The sequence below is a fragment of the Schistocerca piceifrons genome, chromosome 9, assembly GCF_021461385.2.
Source record: "Schistocerca piceifrons isolate TAMUIC-IGC-003096 chromosome 9, iqSchPice1.1, whole genome shotgun sequence".
In the NCBI taxonomy this organism is placed as follows: domain Eukaryota; kingdom Metazoa; phylum Arthropoda; class Insecta; order Orthoptera; family Acrididae; genus Schistocerca; species Schistocerca piceifrons.
Genome location: NC_060146.1, coordinates 150,106,197 through 150,128,579, shown reverse-complemented (window position 1 = coordinate 150,128,579; position 22,383 = coordinate 150,106,197). Strand labels below are relative to the sequence as shown.

The window sequence follows — 22,383 nt, the reverse complement described above, 5'->3', positions numbered from 1 at the left end:
TTCCACGAAAATGATGTGTATCATAATGAAAATCATCAAGGAATTATAAAAAGGAAAATATCAATGTTATAAAAACTGAACTAACACGAAACACGCGTTGAACCAAAAGTCGAGGTAGCTGGAGTGCGACAGGGAGCTGGTTAAAAAAAAAGAATAAAAAAAAAAAAATGGAGACTGGGACTTGGTGAGAAGGGGGCAGCTGGTGTTTGAAGAGGCCGGTGTGGGAAGGGATGGCTGTATGTAGATGATAGACATCTCCAAACCGTTGCACACTCTTGGTGCTGAGGCCGTGTGAACCATTTACATTCAGACCATACAGAGAGCATGGTGTAAATCAGAACAATTACTTTCTGATCACATAGTCTGACAGATGATGATGTTACCAATAGAATGAACGGAATTGTGAGTTGATTACATGTGTTTATATTAAGCAAATACATACAGGGTGTTTCAAAAATGACCGGTATATTTGAAACGGCAATAAAAACTAAACGAGCAGCGATAGAAATACACCGTTTGTTGCAATATGCTTGGGACAACAGTACATTTTCAGGCAGACAAACTTTCGAAATTACAGTAGTTACAATTTTCAACAACAGATGGCGCTGCGGTCTGGGAAACTCTATAGTACGATATTTTCCACATATCCACCATGCATAGCAATATTATGGCGTAGTCTCTGAATGAAATTACCCGAAACCTTTGACAACGTGTCTGGCGGAATGGCTTCACATGCAGATGAGATGTACTGCTTCAGTTGTTCAATTGTTTCTGGATTCTGGCGGTACACCTGGTCTTTCAAGTGTCCCCACAGAAAGAAGTCACAGGGGTTCATGTCTGGCGAATAGGGAGGCCAATCCACGCCGCCTCCTGTATGTTTCGGATAGCCCAAAGCAATCACACGATCATCGAAATATTCATTCAGGAAATTAAAGACGTCGGCCGTGCGATGTGGCCGGGCACCATCTTGCATAAACCACGAGGTGTTCGCAGTGTCGTCTAAGGCAGTTTGTACCGCCACAAATTCACGAAGAATGTCCAGATAGCGTGATGCAGTAATCGTTTCGGATCTGAAAAATGGGCCAATGATTCCTTTGGAAGAAATGGCGGCCCAGACCAGTACTTTTTGAGGATGCAGGGACGATGGGACTGCAACATGGGGCTTTTCGGTTCCCCATATGCGTCAGTTCTGTTTATTGACGAAGCCGTCCAGGTAAAAATAAGCTTCGTCAGTAAACCAAATTCTGCCCACATGCATATCGCCGTCATCAATCCTGTGCACTATATCGTTAGCGAATGTCTCTCGTGCAGCAATGGTAGCGGCGCTGAGGGGTTGCCGCGTTTGAATTTTGTATGGATAGAGGCGTAAACTCTGGCGCATGAGACGATACGTGGACGTTGGCGTCATTTGGACCGCAGCTGCAACACGGCGAACGGAAACCCGAGGCCGCTGTTGGATCACCTGCTGCACTAGCTGCGCGTTGCCCTCTGTGGTTGCCGTACGCGGTCGCCCTACCTTTCCAGCACGTACATCCGTCACGTTCCCAGTCCGTTGAAATTTTTCAAACAGATCCTTTATTGTATCGCTTTTCGGTCCTTTGGTTACATTAAACTTCCGTTGAAATCTTCGTCTTGTTGCAACAACACTGTGTTCTAGGCGGTGGAATTCCAACACCAGAAAAATCCTCTGTTCTAAGGAATAAACCATGTTGTCTACAGCACACTTGCACGTTGTGAACAGCACACGCTTACAGCAGAAAGACGACGTACAGAATGGCGCACCCACAGACTGTGTTGTCTTCTATATCTTTCACATCACTTGCAGCGCCATCTGTTGTTGAAAATTGTAACTACTGTAATTTCGAAAGTTTGTCCGCCTGAAAATGTACTGTTGTCCCAAGCATATTGCAACAAACGGTGTATTTCTATCGCTGCTCGTTTAGTTTTTATTGCCGTTTGAAATATACCGGTCATTTTTGAAACACCCTGTAAATTAATACCCAAATCTCCCTTAATAAATTATGTGCGACATTCTGAAACTACCAATGCGTTGTCGATGGACAGGAATGTCAAACAGTGATGTCAGAATAACTGTGCGATTACCATAATTGCCGACCGCGGTGGCCACACGGTTCTAGGCGCTGCAATCCGGAACCGCGCGACTGCTACGGTCGCAGGTTCGAATCCTGCCTCGGGCATGGATGTGTGTGATGTCCTTAGGTTAGTTAGGTTTAAGTAGTTCTAAGTTCTAGGGGACTAATGACCCCAGATGTTCAGTCCCATAGTGCTCAGAGCCATTACCATAATTCGCTTTTATTAAAAATCACAATTGGGGTTGGTCAATCGGCGAAGACGTTTCCATACAAAATTTGTCTGTGGTCCACACTGCCACAGAGGAAGATGGTTCTCTATGTGTCCTCACATTGGTGCCATGCGGAGAGGACAGCTATAGAGCTGAACAAGTTCTGACCTGAAATGACACCGGTACGACAGTGCAACTCGTCTATGGGATCGTGGACTGTGGTTAGAGCCATGGAGGCACTCTACACGTGCTATAAAGCCATCAGGGGCACCGTGCTTCACCTCGTTTGTTGCCCAGTCATGCTAGACTACAGCTTGTTCTGACCTGCCATTAGGTACATTGACGTTAGATTTACAGAGTCCAGCGTCACTATTAATTCCGCCACATCAAGAGAATACGGCATCGATGGACGCCAGAGTTTGAGGCCGTGCGTGCCTGGGTCGACACTACTAGCTGCTGCCCACCTACATGTTGTCGCTAGGCCAGTAATCGATATGATCTATGCTGCCCCCTGCAACGTATCACCAGAACTGTAATATCTAGTTAACAACTCTGGATATCTCCCCTCCTAGCTTTTCTCCGAGTGCATTTGAAATTCGAACTATTTTGTGTCCTACGAAAACATGGACGTAGTGACTATGTCTGCTGTCAACGTCTCATTCCGTTTTAACATGCTGCAAGCTGGAGTAAACAGACTCATCTATGTCTTTAATAATTTTTAAATTAGAATATTTTCCTGAGCGTAACAGGACTATTTACACAGATAATCCGGCTATTGTGTTAGTGGTTGCCATATTATGAAGGCTACCTGAAACTACATTTATGTTAAAGAATGGGTGTGAATTATGTTAAAATTATCCTGTTTCTTGTCTGTTAGCACCAGTCCCAGTGTATTCATACAACAAGATTCGTCAGAAACACCTGGAACACGATAAGACATCTGCCACATCCATAATAGTGGTGACAAGAGAATTTCCCGGGAGGTAAGAAATTAATAATGAGAGAGGTGGAAAGGAAGCGGTAATCAGTGAAAAACTAATTCCAAAGGTTGCATTGGAATGCATTTGGGAAGGCAGGAAACTAGGAAGTGAGGAAGAGAGTGAGGGAGGAGGTGGAGAAGATAAGAGTAGGGGAAGGGAGGAGGTGGAGAAGATAGGAGCAGGGGAAGGGAGGAGTTGGGGCAGGAAGAAGTTGGGGAAGGGAGGAGTTTTGGAAGGGAAGAGTTGGGGAAAGGACAAGGTGGGGAAGGAGGGAGGAGTTTGGGGAAGGAAGAGTTGCGGAAGGGAGGAGGTGGGGAAGGAGGGTTGGAAAGGGAGCAGTTCACGACAAGGTTGTTTGGGGGAGGAGGTGAGTAAGGAAGTAAGCGAGGAGGTGGGGAAGTGTGGGGAAGAAGGAATATGGCTGGAAAGAGAAAGTGTGGGAAGGTAGATGTGGGTAAATGCGGAGGTGGGAAGGGGCGTAGGCCGTGAAGGGAGGAGTGGGGGAAGGGGGATGTGGGGAAGGGAAATGGGGGAGGGGGAGAGGAACTGTGGTCGTTGACACCTCTGTGTCGTATCATCGATGTTTATTAACCTGTTCGATTAGTGCGCCTTTGAGGAAGTGAACAGGGCACTCACCTGTCGAGCCCGGAGCCCGCGATGACGTCTGCGAGCCCCTGGCACTCCGCCGGCAGCAGCTGCGCCTCGTGCATGGCGCGCCGCTTGTTGGAGGCGGCCCGCCGGTGCGCCTGCGCCTCCTCCGCCCCCGCGCCGCCCCCGCCGCCCCCGCTACCGCGCCGCTCCGGCCTGTGCACTACGGCGGTGGCTGGAGGCTGGCTGGCGGCCGCGGCGGCGGCAGACGGCGCCGGCGCCTCCGCCTCCGAGTCGAACTTGAACTCGACTGTCGCCAGCGGCTCCGCCGCCTGCTGCGGCACCTGCCACCACAGCACACACAACGTTCTACACACAGGGCAAGTGTGATAATTTCAATAGAAATCCTTCCAATCCATATGTGGGATATAGCAAACCAGTGCTTGACAGTATTGGTTAAAAACAGTCTTGGTTGCAATTTTATTTTTTTTATTTTTCAACTACGTGGTTCGGGTTATTTAGGCAGCTTCAGGTTGATCTTAATTTGGCATTTCTTAAAACGATCCTTTAGACAGTGTTGCCAAAGGGCATCATCGAATACATCAGGCCAACATCGCTTTCGTTAAACTCAGTAAAAACTTTTTAAAGTCCATCTTGAAAAGTTTTTACTGAGTTTATCGAAGGCGATGTTGGCTTGATGTATCCGACGATGCCCTTTGGCAACACTGCCAAAAGGATGGTTTTAAGAAATACCAAATGAAGATCAACCTGAAGATGCCTAAATAAGCCGAAACTCGTAGTTGAAAAATAAAAAAACTAAAATTGCAACCATGTCTGTTTTTAACCAATACAATAGTGAGAATTTCATTTTAACGACTGAGTTTATTGCAATAAAAATTCGCATTAACTTGGCAATAGTCGAGTAAAGATAATTAAAAAAGTGAAATGAATTACTAGTATCTTATTATGTGGAACACTACATACATAGTGATATCATCACTGGGATATAGCGATCTGGTTATTGTTAGCGATACAAACTTTTGTTCTTTCTCAGTCGCAAAATTCGGACGGTATGTTCCACAATCAGATTCGATGTGACTGATACATCTGATGATGAGATGTGGATTGCGAAATCGATCATGTCTGTAGTATGAGTAATCAACATCAGCGAGGTACAATCCGTGACCTTTCATAGAATAAACTGCTAGCAGCTGCGGACCTCAGAGATGCCATCGTCCTGATGGAGAGATTAAAAATGTATTGCTAGAAGTCATACAAACATATTAAAGTGATAAACTATGCAAATGCATTGCTAGACTAGATAAAATGTCAGAATTATTCCGTGGAGAGAGTTTTGGACTATGTCTGTATAACAATATGTCGAACATCAATATACGAGGGCTATCCACAAAGTACATTACGTTTTGGAATTAAAAATAAATAAAGTATTGGAATTTTTTTTTATTATATACAGATGAAAGGAAGGCACACTTAAATACCACTTTTCTACATAGTTGCCATTTAAATTAAGGCACTTATCGTAGCGATGAACGAGCTTGGAATTCCTTCGTCGTAAAATTCGGCCGCCTGCGCCTTCAACCACGTGGTTACCTCTTCTTGAAGCTGTGCGTCGTCATCAAAACGCTGCATAGCCAACCACTTCTTCATTGCTGGGAATAAGTGGAAGTCGCTTGGTGCCAGGTCGGGACTGTACGGCGGATGAGGAAACAACTCCCACTTAAAAGATTCGAGAACTTCACGAGTGGCATTTGCCGTGTGGGCCCGGGCGTTGTCGTGAATCAGCTAGATCTTTGAGCCCAACTTTCCCCTGAGATTGTTTTGTATTGCTCTTCTGAGGTTGTGCAGAGTTTGGCAATACCTTTGAGAGTTTATTGTAGTGCCTCTTTCCAGGAAATCCACAAAAATCACACCTTTTCTGTCCCAAAAGAGGTAACCACGTGGTTGAAGGCGCAGGCGGCCGAATTTTATGGCGAAGGAATTTCCAAGCTCGTCCATCGCTACGATAAGTGCCTTAATTTAAGTGGCAACTATGTAGAAAAGTAGTATTTAAGTGTGCCTTTCATCTGTATATAATAAAAAAATTTCCAGTACTTTATTTATTTTAAATTCCAAAACGTAATGTACTTTGTGGATAGCCCTCGTACATTTGATTCGATCATGTGTCCTCGTTATTGGCAAAGAGTATGAGTGACCACATGACTTTTAACTACAAAATTTGAGTCAAACGCTCAGGCAAATTGTTTAATGGCAAAACCAGAGTCGGGTGACTACTGCAGTCATTCTCAGCAGGCCATAAGTACTTCTCGGCCGACGACTGTGTCAGAGCATGCTGGGTGGGATCACTTCCATCACGCTTCTCATCAGAACTGGAGAATGCATAGCAGGAGGAACTGTGCTATCACAGAAGCAAGATCACACTTAAAATGGTCTCATAGAGGGACAAATTCAAACAGCTGGATGAAAAAGTTGCTCAACAGGAGGTCAGGAGCACACAACGGCTTGGACGTAGGGGTAGTTCTCCTTGGGAGTACTCGATTTGCTTATGTTGCAGTCAGTTACTGTGCGGCGCATGAGACAGCTGTGGTACCCCTTCCTGTGTTAGATGTAAGGGGCGCAGGTAGTTCACACCGTGTCGTTTGCAACTCTCAGTTGTTATCATGCAACTGACTCTCGTATCACTGGACATTATCCTACCCCATAGCATAGAAATATCTCATCAGTTCACGAAGTTTCAAGACTGGATTCATAAGGAAACAGAGAAAAGTTAATATGATACTTTTAATGCTACAGGTGTTGCACAAAGTCTTCCAACACCTCAGTACAACTCACTGAACGTTCATAAAACGAAGTGGAACTGTCAGAAAAATCATTCTTTGGGATGTTGTTCAATTCGCACATCATATCTGCACCTTCTTCGGTCTTGCCGAACCATCAGGGACTCATTCTGAAATTTGTCCTTTTGTGATAGGTTCGTACTCATATCTCTCAGCCTCGTCACCCGTGATGATTTTTTTGCATTTCAATCAAGTCGCAGGAGGCACCCGCATTTTCTTTTTGTTGCGGAGTCAGGGTGTTAGAGACCAACTCTGTACTCTTTTTTTTTTTTTTTTTTTTTTTTTTTTGTTCCTCGAAATATTCTGGAGAATGTCTTGAACACTTGATTTAGAGTTATTCAGTTCGTTGCTCCATTGCGATTTGTGACACAACGAAGTTGCCACATTACAGCCGTACACCCACTACTAAACGCTGCCTGCTCACAACTGGCGTGCCAAATGGACGCCTGTTGTTTACAGTCTTTAGTTCAAGCCGCCACTGTAGCTACTACGCTGACGTCGCTTATACGCCAGGAATAAAATCAGTCTTGGGACATTTTGGTCGGATGGTGTACGTAGTATGCCCAACAGGAGGGCAATAGGATTGTTGTTGTTTATCTTTTGCATTAATGGCCTAGCTGTTAGTGTTAGATGCAAACTAAGGCACTTTTGTAGATCATGCACTTATGTATGAGAAAATTCTATCCACTAAAACTTCCAATGATATCCCGTTAGATATCAACACAGTATCAGACAGATAGAAACACAAACAAGCAGCTCTTAATGTGGTTACATGAAAAGATGTGCGCCTCATGAAACGTTAAAGTGTGACAACAGCAGTATTAATGGGTGACAACTAGAGTGACTCGTATAGAGAATGTTGGGAATACTAATGTGTGTAGTTGTCCGCAGAAACGCTGAGTTGCAAGTACTGCAAATGGCAAGTAAAGATTCTCTAATAGCATACTGGGAAAACACATGCAGTCTACGAAAGAAACTGCATAAAGGCATTTATATACTTAAATGCTGTTTGAGGACTAATAGGAGAGTTTTCGTCCGAATGGTCATAGGCTTGTGTGTCTAGTGAGAGAGTGCAACGCGCAAAGAAAGTCGGCGCGCCTCTTACGAGAACTGCTTAGATAACCTCATCTTTCTGGGCAGAAACCACTCTGCGTGACAAAAATGTGAAGGATTCAAAAGACTCGTCTCATGTCACTGTAACTTCATACACGTTCATACCACAGGAAGATATGTTATTGACGAGAGTTACAATTCTCTGTGACACGTAGAAAGGCCACCAGAGTGCGATAATACTGTCCGTGTTTATTGTTGTTAACAGGCCCGGTAGCGCAAATAAAGGACGTGAACAATGTCAGATGTTGAGTGATCATTGTGAAGGACACGGAGATGCCACATATTCGCGTGAGACAGCGTTATCAGCGCCTGACAAGAGTTTGAAAGGGGTGTCATTCCGAGTTTGCAATCGGCCAGCTTTTCGAAGCGTGTAGTATTCAAATTTTTGGGGCATTACGATCTGACAGTGGCCCGGTGTTGAACTGCACAAAGATGTGAGGGCAGGCATATTCATCGTCAAGGTTCCGGATGACCACGTCTGACAAGGAAGGATTGCTGTACAGTGCACCAGCCACATCGTAACCCGTTCACATCTGCGCCTTCCATCTGAGAACGATACTGCCTGCAACGTCTGGGTCATCCGACATCACTGGTCGTAGACTAATAGCAGCCGAATTAGGGAATTACCGTCCCCTGCACAGGCTGTCATTAACACCATAACACAATCGGCTGAGTCTGTAGTCTGTGACCGGAAGGCACTGACTGTTGATGAATAACCGCTGGATTATGTTCAGCGATCATCGTCAACGAGTATAGCTGCGACCTAGCGAGAGGTCCCATACTGTTTCGGAGATGGTTAGCGGCATGATGTGAGGATCCCTCGAGTATGAGTCAGTGAAGGAATCTGAGGGCACAATGATGAAGGAATCTGAGGGCACAATGATGCATTATGGACCGGCTGTGTCCTCAAGTGTTACCTCCCCTGCGACAGTAACATGGTACCATTTTTCAACAGGACACTGTTCTTCATAGTAATTCACACAGAATATGGCTGCCTGCGAGATGCTTACACTAACAATTATTTATCATACTTATTATTGGTGGTTGCTTGCTGCGAAATGTCCAGGGGCACACACATTTCAGAATCGTGTGTGGCTGCTGAACACTGTATTGTCTTTGGATCTTGTCTGGTACATAATGAGCCTGTACTGGTTGGTGCTCCTGGTGGTTGCCCTATCCTGTACTCAGTTGGACACATGTGCAGTTGGAGGTATGCATACCACGAATGGTGTTGCCCTGTACTGTGCTACTGGATACTGTGCTGCTGGTAGAGGTGCCCTGGTACAGTTGTGTGCTGCAGGTGCCCTGCACTGTGGTGTTGGATGTTGTGTGGTTTGTTAGAGGGTATGGGTGCCACAGATTTTTACTGTGCCCTGTACTGTATGTTTTGTCAGAGATGTAAATACCTTAAAGTAAGTGTAATCCTACACAGCGCTGCTGGATGTTGAGGTGTTGGCAGTTCTCTATCAGGTACCAGAGGTAGATACTACAGAGGGTTTCTGTACTCAGTACTGGACAGAGTTTCTGTTGGAGGTTTTTCTACCATAAAATTACTGTAACCTTGCAGTGTGTTACTGGATGTTAAGACGTTGCTGGTTTTCTGTCTCACAGTGGAGGCAGAAGTTACAGGTGCCTGTGTGCTCTGTGTTAGACACATGTGATGTCGGAGGTTTTTCTTACGTGAAGTGGATGTAACCCTGCACTGTATTACTGGATGTTGAGATGTTGGCCAGTCTCTATCCCATAGCAAATGTAGACGTTGCGGATGATTCTAATACTCTGTACTGGATGCATGTGATGTTTGCAGTTTCCCTGCCATGTTATACGTGGGGAGGCGCCGGCGCTAGTTGCTTTCTCCGTTCGATTCACCCGGATCGTTTGTTTCCCCCTGGCGTTGCTTATCTTTGCCTCGTTGGCCGGTGGTGGTGCCGGTGGGCTGGCGGGAGACTGGGTTTTGGCTTCGGAACGGCCGGTACGTGTCGCTGCTCGGAGGGTGAAACTTGTGTTTGCGTGGAGTTAGCTGGATTTGACCGGTGTATGTGGCTCGGAGTGCGGAAGCAGGCCTGTTATTGCAAGTTCTTGAGGCGTGCCTGGGCCATGGTCTCCTACACAGGGCGCTGAGCAATGTGTTATTCAGTTTGGCTAGTGGAATAGAACTATGTACCACGCAGCTGTCTATTGAAGGAGTAGACATTCAAGCTTTCTAGTTTTGCAATCGGGCCTACCGGTGTTATCACTAGCTTCTACCTTTTCTTATGAGTGTCAATACTGTATTAGAACTGCGACGTACTGGTGTAATAATATAATGCTTTGTCTTATCGTTGTCCTTTTAAAACTAGTCTGTTTGTGCTGAGGCAATTCTACATATTTTGAAATTTGAAGTCTACAGTTAATGCTTTTAACCATTTTTATTTTGCGTTTGTCTTGATGTGATCTATCTTCGTAGAATTTTATCTTACTATATTCTGGGGCTGTTAACATTGTTTCTTTTGGCTGTGGCTGTGTGTTCGTGCTTTTCTGTTGCAGCACTGCAGCGGGCACCTAGTCCATGTCTAAATCGATCTCCAGAGTACGACGCCTCGGCCGACCAGTACCAGAGGGAACGGAAGGTTCTTTTGGCCGCGGGGAAAATGGCAACCGATACGGCGGCCACTGAATTCTTCGGGTTGCAGTGAGTGGGGATCTTGCATTAAGTTAAGTTTCCTCTGCATTGCGACGCCAAGGCGTCTGTTCCGTTTGCTATACTGCTTATATATTTACCTTCAAAACCATAAAGGAAGGAGACTAGTGTTCTGAATTATACCTTACGTGCAGCGGGAATTGAACTTAGAGAAATGCTTGATGGGTAGCGGAAATTGGAAATTATGTGAATTGCCCTATTGCGCTTGCCCAGGTGACCTATTTAGAAGAAACTTATTTCACCTTTATTATTCAAGTGCCCTTTGTTAAATGAAATTGATTTTACCTTTTATTATTGAAGCGCTTATAAGAAGTTCTTGTTTGCACCTAATTTAATTAGAAAGGTATTGTGTAATGTATTTTTCTGATTTGTGAATAAGAGACACTTGTACAAAGTTTTTGGGTACATACTGTGCCCTTTGGGTAAAACTGTTGATCAGTAATAAATTAGTTGTATCTTGCAAGTCCTCTGAACGTGTTACGTGCTGCCAGATGGTAGGCTGGTGGCGTTACTCTAGGCTATAGATGTGTATTGGACACAAACGCTATTAGAGGCTTCCCTAGACTGAATTCTGTGCATCACTGTTTGGTGCTGTTGGATGTTGAGGTTCTCTCTATCCTACATTGGAGGTGGATGCTACAGACGGTTTTGGATGTTCCGTTGAGGTGGTGTCGCTTCTTTACCCTACGGCTGGCGCTGCATACCCTGGACTCCGGCGACGGCAGGTCTCCCGGAGACGGCTGCTCGGCGTGCCCGGCCTTCTTGCGGTCCTTCTTCTTGAAGAGCGCCGAGAAGACGCCCTTGGAGCGCGGCTTGCCCTCCTGCTGCTGCGCCGGCTGCTGGCGTTCGCGGCTCTTGCTCCGCGACCGGGACCTCTCGCGGAAGCCGTCGCCCAGGATGGTGGAGAAGCTGCTGGGCACACCACAGCACGGCACAGCGTCAACCAGTACTCTGGCACGTCACTGTCCTACTGAGTCTAGCAAGCAGTGCGGTGCTGAGTAAGCACGCTCACCGTAGCTGTCCACGTGCATAGCCTTCTAACAGCTTGCATACCACAGGCGACATTTATCCCAAAAGAACAGAGAGGGGGAAATGCAGCAGGCCGACTACCACTGCACTTGGTACAGTCGAAGAAATACTTTCTGTCGCTACCGCCTTTATCCCGCATTGTGCGCAGGGTCGGCAGGGTGAAGTACGGATTTGGCACGGTTAATTGGAAGGGGTGGCCGGATGCCCTTCCTGCCGTCAACCCGTACCCCCCCGGGACGGAATTAGTGTACCCGACCAGTCTGTGTCAAGTGTAAATCGTGAAGTAGTGGGAATGTGTTTCAAATGCCTGCGAGTCGTGTATCTGAGGCGGGAAGTGGGGACCAGCCCGGTATTCACATTGTAGGACGTGGAAAACCGCCTAAAAACAACATCCAGGCTGGCCGGCACACCGGCCGTCGTCGTTAATCCGCTTGGCGGATTCGATCCGGGGCCGGCGCGCCTAACCGAGTCCAGGAAGAAGCGCGTTAGCGCTCTCGGCTACCCTGGCAGGTAGTCGAAGAAATACTGTCTGATGGAAACTATCCAGAACCCCTATTATATGCGTAATTGACCACTAAATGTCACGAGAAGTGGACACCAGTATAAAGATAGTAAGCGAGCACTGTCAGTAGAGTGGTAACAGCATTTGAGTCCATCAGTAAAGTTCAGTGAGTTCGAACGTGGGATACTCATTGGAGAACTTCATCCATTATCGACATTTCAATTCTTCTAAGGCTGCCCCACTCGACCGCTGCTGATGTAACTGCGAAATGGAAACATCGAGGAACAACCACAGCCAAACTAGCACCAGGCAGAACTCATGAACTGATGGCCATGGGCCGTCGAGCTATGCAGAGAGTGATGATAAAAACATCGCATGAAATCAGCAGAAGCAGTCATTCGTGGGTTCTGAAGTGCTACCATCAATCCAGCTAGCTCTGTGACTGCCTGTACAATAGTGGAGCAGCTCCTCAGGAGCCACACATTTCAGTGGTCGCCACGAAGTGGCACTTGATGTGGTACAAAGAACGACGCCACTGGACGGCGCATGATTGGAAAGGAGTGATTTGGGGCGACGAAACACTCTATACCCTATGGCAATCAGATGGGCGAGTTTTGGTTTGGCGAATGCCTGGAGAATATTACCCCATCACGTGTAGTGCCAATAGTGAAATATGGAGATCATGATATTATGGTATGTGGACGTTTCTCTTCGTTAGGGTATGATAAATAATCAGCATTGGCGGCCGAAGACTTCCGGCATAAGAAGTCAGCCTCATTCCGCCAACGGCCTTGTCAAAGAGGGCGGAGGAGCGGCTAGAGGTTCAGGGCACTCTCTTGTCCTAGGGGTGGGAAATTGCCCCTAAAGCCGGAAGAATCAGCAATGATCAACGACATGACGATGCAGAAGGCAATGGAAACCACTGCATTAAAGACACGTAACGTGTATCCACAGGACATGTGGTTTGTAATTGAAGAAGTGTCATGATGATCTCTCCATTGGCAAAAGATTCCGGAATAGTCCTCCATTCGGATCTCCGGGAGAGGACTGCCAAGGGGGAGGTTACCATGAGAAAAAGATTGAATAATCAACGAAAGGATAACGTTCTACGAGTCGGGGCGTGGAATGTCAGAAGCTTGAATGTGGTAGGGAAACTAGAAAATCTGAAAAGGGAAATGCAAAGGCTCAATCTAGATATAGTTGGGGTCAGTGAAGAGAAGTGGAAGGAAGACAAGGATTTCTGGTCAGATGAGTATAGGGTAATATCAACAGCAGCAGAAAATGGTATAACAGGCGTAGGATTCGTTATGAGAAGGAAGGTAGGGCAGAGGGTGTGTTACTGTGAACAGTTCAGTGACCGGGTTGTTCTAATCAGAATCGACAGCAGACCAACACCGACAACGATAGTTCAGGTATACATGCCGACGTCGCAAGCTGAAGATGAACAGATAGAGAAAGTGTATGAGGATATTGAAAGGGTAATGCAGTATGTAAAGGGGGACGAAAATCTAATAGTCATGGGCGACTGGAATGCAGTTGTAGGGGAAGAAGTAGAAGAAAAGGTTACAGGAGAATATGGGCTTGGGACAAGGAATGAAAGAGGAGAAAGACTAATTGAGTTCTGTAACAAGTTTCAGCTAGTAATAGCGAATACCCTGTTCAAGAATCACAAGAGGAGGAGGTATACTTGGAAAAGGTCGGGAGATACGGGAAGATTTCAATTAGATTACATTATGGTCAAACAGAGATTCCGAAATCAGATACTGGATTGTAAGGCGTACCCAGGAGCAGATATAGACTCAGATCACAATATAGTAGTGATGAAGAGTAGGCTGAAGTTCAAGACATTAGTCAGGAAGAATCAATACGCAAAGAAGTGGGATACGGAAGTACTAAGGAATGACGAGATACGTTTGAAGTTCTCTAACGCTATAGATACAGCAATAAGGAATAGCGCAGTAGGCAGTACAGTTGAAGAGGAATGGGCATCTCTAAAAAGGGCCATCACAGAAGTTGGGAAGGAAAACATAGGTAGAAAGAAGGTAGCTGCGAAGAAACCATGGGTAACAGAAGAAGGAAGTACAAACATGTTCCGGGAAAATCAGGAATACAGAAATGCAAGTCGCTGAGGAATGAAATAAATAGGAAGTGCAGGGAAGCTAAGACGAAATGGCTGCAGAAAAAATGTGAAGACATCGAAAAAGATATGACTGTCGGAAGGAGAGACTCAGCATACAGGAAAGTCAAAACAACCTTTGGTGACATTAAAAGCAACGGTGGCAACATTGAGAGTGCAACGGGAATTCCACTGTTAAATGCAGAGGAGAGAGCAGCTAAGTGGAAAGAATACATTGAAAGCCTCTATGAGAGTGAAGATTTGTCTGATATGATAGAAGAAGAAACAGGAGTCGATTTAGAAGAGATAGGGGATCCAGTATTAGAATCGGAATTTAAAAGAGCTTTGGAGGACTTACGGTCAAATAAGGCAGAAGGGATCGATAACATTCCATCAGAATTTCTAAAATCATTGGGGGAAGTGGCAACAAAACGACTATTCACGTTGGTGTGTAGAATATATGAGTCTGGCGATATACCATCTGACTTTCGGAAAAGCATCATCCACACAATTCCGAAGACGGCAAGAGCTGACAAGTGCGAGAATTATCGCACAATCAGCTTAACAGCTCACGCATCGAAGCTGCTTACAAGAATAATATACAGAAGAATGGAAAAGAAAATTGAGAATGCGCTAGGCGACGATCAGTTTGGCTTTAGGAAAAGTAAAGGGACGAGAGAGGCAATTCTGACGTTACGGCTAATAATGGAAGCAAGGCTAAAGAAAAATCAGGACACTTTTATAGGATTTGTCGACCTGGAAAAAGCGTTCGACAATATAAAATGGTGCAAGCTGTTCGACATTCTGAAAAAAGTAGGGGTAAGCTATAGGGAGAAACGGGTCATATACAATATGTACAACAACCAACACGGAATAATAAGAGTGGACGATCAAGAATGAAGTGCTCGTATTAAGAAGGGTATAAGACAAGGCTGTAGCCTTTCGCCCCTACTCTTCAATCTGTACATCGAGGAAGCAATGATGGAAATAAAAGAAAGGTTCAGGAGTGGAATTAAAATACAAGGTGAAAGGATATCAATGATACGATTCGCTGATGACATTGCTATCCTGAGTGAAAGTGAAGAAGAATTAAATGATCTGCTGAACGGAATGAACAGTCTAATGAGTACACAGTATGGTTTGAGAGTAAATCGGAGAAAGACGAAGGTAATGAGAAGTAGTTGAAACGAGAACAGCGAGAAACTTAACATCAGGATTGATTGTCACGAAGTCAATGAAGTTAAGGAATTCTGCTACCTAGACAGTAAAATAACCAATGACGGACGGAGCAAGGAGGACATCAAAAGCAGACTCGCTATGGCAAAAAAGGCATTTCTGGCCAAGAGAAGTCTACTAATATCAAATACCGGCCTTAATTTGAGGAAGAAATGTCTGAGGATGTACGTCTGGAGTACAGCATTGTATGGTAGTGAAACATGGACTGTGGGAAAACCGGAACAGAAGAGAATCGAAGCATTTGAGATGTGGTGCTATAGACGAATGTTGAAAATTAGGTGGACAGATAAGGTAAGGAATGAGGAGGTTCTACGCAGAATCGGAGAGGAAAGGAATATGTGGAAAACACTGATAAGGAGGAGGGACAGGATGATAGGACATGTGCTAAGACATGAGAGAATGACTTCCATGGTACTAGAGGGAGCTGTAGAGGGCAAAAACTGTAGAGGAAGACAGAGATTGGAATACGTCAAGCAAATAATTGAGGACGTAGGTTGCAAGTGCTACTCTGAGATGAAGAGGTTAGCACATAGCACAGGAAAGGAATTCGTGGCGGGCCGCATCAAACCAGTCAGTAGACTGATGACCAAAAAAAAAAAAAAAAAAAAAAAGGGTAGTGTCCTCTTATCGCTCCTGTGAAAACGTGGAACACAGTATGTATTATGTACAGTTTGTAGACAATGATTATTTGTATCATCATGACGAAGCACCATGCTGCAAAGCAGCACCTGTGAGAGAATGGTTTCTGGACAGCAACGTTCATGAAATGACTGGCATGCTGAAGCTCTTGGTCTGAACCCAATGGGACACCTTTTGGTGGAGGCAGAAAGTCCAGTGTCACTGCCTTCTTTGGCTTGGGCTCTTGAGGAAGAATTTCATTCAGGCACCTCATTGAAAGTGCCACCACCAGATTTCAAGCCGTCATAAAGGAAAAGCGTGGACTTTTGCGTATTACCTTCCGCTTGTAGGTGTCCAGACACTTTTGATCAGGCAGTGTAGTCCGCATGGGAGTAGTCATGAAGTTTTCACTGTCATCTAGAAAAAAGCAAGGTTGTGTAATTACTTTTTTCCATCACAGTGCAGTAGCACACTGCCAGAGGAGCCAAAGCCAAATTCTGCAGTGCGTAGATAACGTGCACTACAGTACGATGGTTAGTTTCTTGCATTTGATGAGGAACAACGGTGCAACAATCCATGCAGAATTAGTGGAAGCATATGACTAGAATACACCATCATAGGACACGGATGTCAGGTGGCGGAGAAGCTTCAAGGGTGGTAAGACGTAATTGAATGTCGAAGAACCAAGCGCCAGACAACATCTCCATGAAGCATCGGCAGCTGCAAGAAAAGCGGAGGTCCCTGTGCTCGAAGGCCGTATTGTTTAAGTCGATTCATTAGTGGAAAAAGGGGAAATCAGTCATGGCTCATTTTTCAGCCCGTTACACGACAAGGTTCGCCGTCCGCTGACTTCCACGACTGCTGACACGTGTGCTGAATGCCTGCCGAAATGGGACCGCAGTGGAAATGTTACAGCTGCGTCAGACCAATCAGGATGCCTTCTTTAGGGTTTATCACAACGATTTTTAAACATGGAAAATTGTGAATTCACTAAAACCGGAAAAGATGAAACCTACTCACTCTCGGGAAAGGTTACATTGAGCGTCTTTTGGGGCTGCCATAGTGTGGCGCTAACAGATTCCGTTTATAAGAAGCAACCCGTGACCGGAGCTTGTTGCCGAAATTTCCTGGCGAGGTTACGGGAGGCTGTGCGTGCGGATCGTCACAGGGAAGCTGTCTGAGGGAGAGTTTTTGGTTGAAGGCAACGCCGTAGCTCTTTCTGCACAGCAGACACACTCGCGCATGATGCTCCTTTGGGTTTTCACATTTTGTCTCACCGTCATCCCGTATTCTCCTGACATGGAACCCCGTGACTTCTCCCTACTGGGCGAGACGGCGCGCGTTCGACTCGCATTCGGGGGGAGACGCACGCTGGACCAAATAGCTTCAAAATCTGGACGTACTAGACAAACGGATCTAAAATTGTATAAAACTGTGTTTTGTGAGCCGCTGATTAAGAATCCGAAGTAGGAATTACAAAATTCAAAATGGCGGATCCAATTTGGCAGTTCAAAAGTGGCATATTTAGTGGATTCGAGTGAAACATCAGATTTAAAGTATTTTAATGTCACTGATAACGATTAGAAGTTGAAATTGCCGTATGGAAATGTTTTATTCCATATATTAAATTTTCAATCGAAATCGTATAAACCCGCTCGTATCATTATCGCTATCAGAGGGGTTGCTGTCGGGTTTTCACTGGGAGATGGTTCGAAAAGTACATCTTTTAATTTCTTCAACTGCCATTCTCTAGAATGTCGAGATGAATGGATTTAGAGATGCTAGAAGGTGGTGGAATGTGACACGCATCGTTTTATCACGGGAATATTTGCGTGTAAAATCTCGATGACTCCGGATATCCTTATTCGGACCTACCCGCGCATCTTCAGGTAGCCAACAAATCGGCAACGGAGGAGCTTCGGTTATAGAATATCCGTGCATGAAAACTACGTGAACTGATGTCGGCGTCGGACATTATTACAGAATATTGTACATTATTGCAAAATAATTGCCTTTCGTGGGGCACTGCACTGCCGTGCGGTAGAAAAAAAAAACATATATTAAAAACGCACAAATATGCGCACGTAAAAAATGTACGGCCCCTTTCTTTCCCGTGAGAGAACCATCATTGGGATAGTGTACCTGGATACGTTACAACAATTTTTGATGCCACAGATCGATGAGGATGACCTTGAACGAAATGTTCCCTTCATACAAGATGGTGCACCACCCCACTACCCGGCTGACGTCCGGGATTTTGTCAGTGACCGCTTTCCAGGTGGATGGATTGGCCGTGACACGCCAACTGCGTTGCGTGGCTCCCACGTTCCCGAGGCCTAACACCACTCGATTTTTCTATGGGGATTCATCAAGGATGTCGTGTTTGTACCTCCTGTGCCAGCTTCCCTACCTGAACTTAGAGGAAGAATTTACGCTGCCATTGAACAAGTTACATCTGCAATGTTGCAGTGAGTTTGGGAAGAAATTGACTTCCGATGGGATGTGTGCAGGATAACCAATGGAAGCAACATCCAACTGCTTTAGTTTAAGGTAAAAAAAAAACTTGATGTGTTTATCTACAAAATAACTCTAAACCCAGCTCTGTATCTTCTTGCAATTAATTTACAAGAATTTTTAAAGTTGTAACGTCCTTTTTGAATCACCCTGTACATATATTCCATCAAGGCGAATGCTGTGTGTTCTATTGGGCAATAACCTTATCTACTTATTCTATTAAAATATGTATAAATAAGGAATTTTGTTCGTATCGATGATATATTCCTATCCATCACTTTTCTTTCAATCACCGTTTTTCAAATTCTACAAGTTTATCCGTTGTTGGTTTACCTTCGGTGGTCTGGCCCCCAAGCAACCTCTAAACCAGGGGTCTCCAAACTACGGCCCGCGGGCCGAAACCGGCCCGCGAGGGCCGGCGAACCGGCCCACGATAGCTGGCCGGACATCCCTGGTATCCGGCCCGCCAAATATTTGAGGTGGTACCTATACTGCCAACAATTGAGTTTCGAGGCCTATCGTGACCAATACACCGCGACATTGGCTCTTCTACTCGCTACAAGACTACATAACTAAACTTATTGTTGCGCCGCTTGAAATAACAATACGTTGACATACTCTACCTCTGTTATGTCTTGCGGTAATAGTGTTGCTAACAATGATTTTGAGATTTCGTTAACTTTGCAGGACGCTTTCGTGAAGAATGTGCAGTGACATACTTTTTTGTCGGTGAAATTCGCCAGAATAAAATACGCCAGAATTTCGGTCAGGTACGTTCACCAATCAAAATTATGTAATTAAATAAAAATCGTAGTTCAGTGCTAGCTATTCCCACAACCTTAAATTTTTGCAACTTCATCTTTCCTTTAGCCTTATGTTACGGTGATCAATGAGTGCTAGGGTGCTTTAATCCCAATAAGTAGATCTTGGCCCTTATGACCTCGTGGAGGAGTCAATGTGGCCCGCGGACTTAAAAGTTTGGAGACCCCTGCTCTAAACAGTGGACAAGACGGGAGGGCTACCGCACGATTCACTCCATTACACCACTGGCGCCCGACGTGGGACAAAGAAACGGGTCGGCAACATTAGGCTACATTGCGTGCAGTAGAGGTGTGCGACCCCTAACAGAATGCGCAGTAACTGTCTCGCTCACCTGCCGGACTTGTTGCGGCGGACACCGGTGGAGCCGGTGGGCGACTCCGGGCTGACGACGGTGGAGGGCGTGGTCTCGCCGCCCCCGCTGCTGCCGCCCCCGCCGCCCCTGCGGAAGAGCGAGGCGAACGAGCTCTTGCGCGACACGGAGCCGGGCGACGGCGTGCGCGAGTCGGCGTCGCGCAGGGCGCCGCGCTGGGGGCGGCGCGAAGGCTTGGGCGACGCCGACGGCGTGCGCGAGGGGGCGGCGCCCGTGGGCGGCGGCGACACCGGCAGGCTGAGCGACGCGGGCGCCGCCGGCTTCTCGGCCCGCCGGCTCTCCAGCTCGCGCACCACCTGCCGGCAGCGCCAGCTGCATTACCTCGCAGGCAATCGTTATGCGAGAAATTCTGGGTATCGTGTTGGAACGACAGTCATTGTAAGTAAGGGCACAACAACGATTCGCACTGCCTGATATAAGCAAAGCACCTAGTGGGAGCGGTCGGGTCCCACAACCGCCCCAGGGAAGTATTTTAGGACCGCCATAATTCTTTACATACATACATGATCTGATGGACATGATGGGCACGGATCTGCGGTTGTTTGCCGACGATACTGTGGTGTATAGGAACATGTTGAAGTTGAGTGACTGTAGGAGGGTACAAGATGACTCAGACAAAATTTCTAGTTGGTGTGATGAATGAGATCTGGCTCTAAATGTGGAAAAAAGTAAGTTTATGAGAATGAGTAGGAAAAACAAACCTGTAATGTTTGGATAGAGCGTTAGTAGTGTCCTCCTTGTCACAGTCAAGTGGATTAAATATGTGAGCATAACGTTGCAAAGCGATGTGAGATGGAACGGGCGTGTGATGATTGCAGTAGGGATGGCGGATGGTCGTCTTTGCTTTATTGGGAGTCATTGTGAGTCATCTCTAAAGGAGACCGCATATAGGACGGTAGTGTGACCTATTCTTGAGTACTTTTCGAATGTTTGAGGCAACGGCCTTGCCGCAGTGGATACACCGGTTCCCGTGAGATCCCCGAAGTTAAGCGCTGTTGGGCGTGGCCGGCACTTGGATGGGTCACCATCCAGCCGCCATGCCCTGTTGCCATTTTTCGGGGTGCACTCAGCCTCGTGATCCCAATTGAGGAGCTACTCGACCGACTAGTAGCGGCTTCGGTCAAGAATACCATCATAACGACCGGGAGAGCGGTGTGCTGACCCCACGCCCCTCCTATCCGCATCCTCCTCGGAGGATGACACGGCGGTCGGATGGTCCCGGTAGGCTAATTGTGGCCTGACGACGGAGTGCTTTCGAGTGTTTGGGATCAGCACCAGGAGATGCTCCGGGAACTCAAACGGGAATCACTGGAGGCAAGGCACAGATCTTGTCAGGGAAGACTACTCAGAAAATTTAGAGAACCGCCTTTTGGAGCTGGCTGCAGAACGGTTCTGCTGCCGCCAGCATACATTTCGCGTAAGGACCACGGAGATGAAATACGAGAGGCATATGGAGAAACGTTTTATCCTCGCTCTGTTTGCGAATGGAACAGGAAAGGAAATGACTGGTAGTAGTACAAGGTGCCCTCCACCACACACCGTATGGCGGGTTCTGGAGTGTGTATTTGGATGTAGATGTCAATTAAACTCCGTAGGTGTACATATCATCGGTGGGTATTTAAATCACTAGACTCAGAATTCGTTGTAAGAGGCAGAATGGTCACCAGAGTGCAGTTACCAGAGCGTTGTTACTAAGCCTGATAGGGTATATGAGGGACGTCAATACCGTCAGATGTTCAGGGATTACTGTAAAGCCTGACGCATACTCGTGTGAGACAGTGTAATCAGCACCTGAGAGTGTTTGAAAAGGTTCTCATTGTCGGTCTCCATTTGGGCAGTTGGTCGACTCGTTCGATATCCATATTTGTGGGACAGTCTGACATGATAGTGGCGTTAGTACTACGTGGCAACACGAAGGCAGGCGTACTCGTCGTCAAGATTCCAGCCTACTACGTATGACCGCCACAATGGAGGATCGTCGTACTGTGCACTGAGCAGATCGGAGCCCCTTCACGTTTGCGCCTGCCACCCAACACTATGTAATGGCGTCCCTGCGACATTCTCTGTCATCCCACACCACTGGCCGAAGACTTACGGCAACCGGACGAGGCAATTACCGTCCCACGCGTAGGCTGCCGTTAACACAACACCACAACACAAACAGCTGCGTTCCGAGTGGTGCTGTGACCAGGAAGCACGGACTGCTGATGAATGGCGCCGCATCGAGTTCAGTGATGAGTCACGGTTGTGCACTTCCAAAGATGACCATCGTCAACGAGTGTGGCGGCCACCAGGGGAGAAGCCTCATTCTTGCAGTGTTTTGGAGAGGCGGAGCTGTGTTACTCCTGGCGTCACCGTACAGGGAGCCATCGTGTGTGACTTTAGGTCTCAGCTGGTAGAGACTGAGGGAACTCTAAAGTCACAACGGCACGTCACAGACATGCTGCACTCACCCAAGTTACCTCTCGTGTCACGGTACCGTGCGAGCATTTTTCAACAGGGCGATGCTCGTCCACAAACGGTACGCGTCTCAATGAACTGCCTGGATGATGTTGAGGTTCTCCCAACGCTAGCAGTACCCTTGGATTTGTGCCGGTTATAACATGTATCTGACCAGCGTGAACATCATCCCTGTCCCAGTGCCAGTATCCTAGATAT

General features: G+C 46.5%; 1 protein-coding gene across 1 annotated transcript in view; it reads right to left on the bottom strand.

Moving 5' to 3' along the window:
* The window catches only part of LOC124716776 (PHD finger protein rhinoceros), a 227,976-nt gene that overhangs the window by 127,547 nt on the left and 78,046 nt on the right, over positions 1–22,383 (bottom strand). Inside the window, exons 7-11 of the mRNA XM_047243323.1 lie at positions 19,687–20,021; positions 11,223–11,430; positions 4,125–4,214; positions 3,919–4,079; positions 2,658–2,766 (exon numbers count right to left, since the gene is read on the bottom strand). Coding sequence (XP_047099279.1) covers positions 2,658–2,766; positions 3,919–4,079; positions 4,125–4,214; positions 11,223–11,430; positions 19,687–20,021 — 903 coding nt within the window. The remainder of the gene's footprint in view (positions 1–2,657; positions 2,767–3,918; positions 4,080–4,124; positions 4,215–11,222; positions 11,431–19,686; positions 20,022–22,383) is intronic.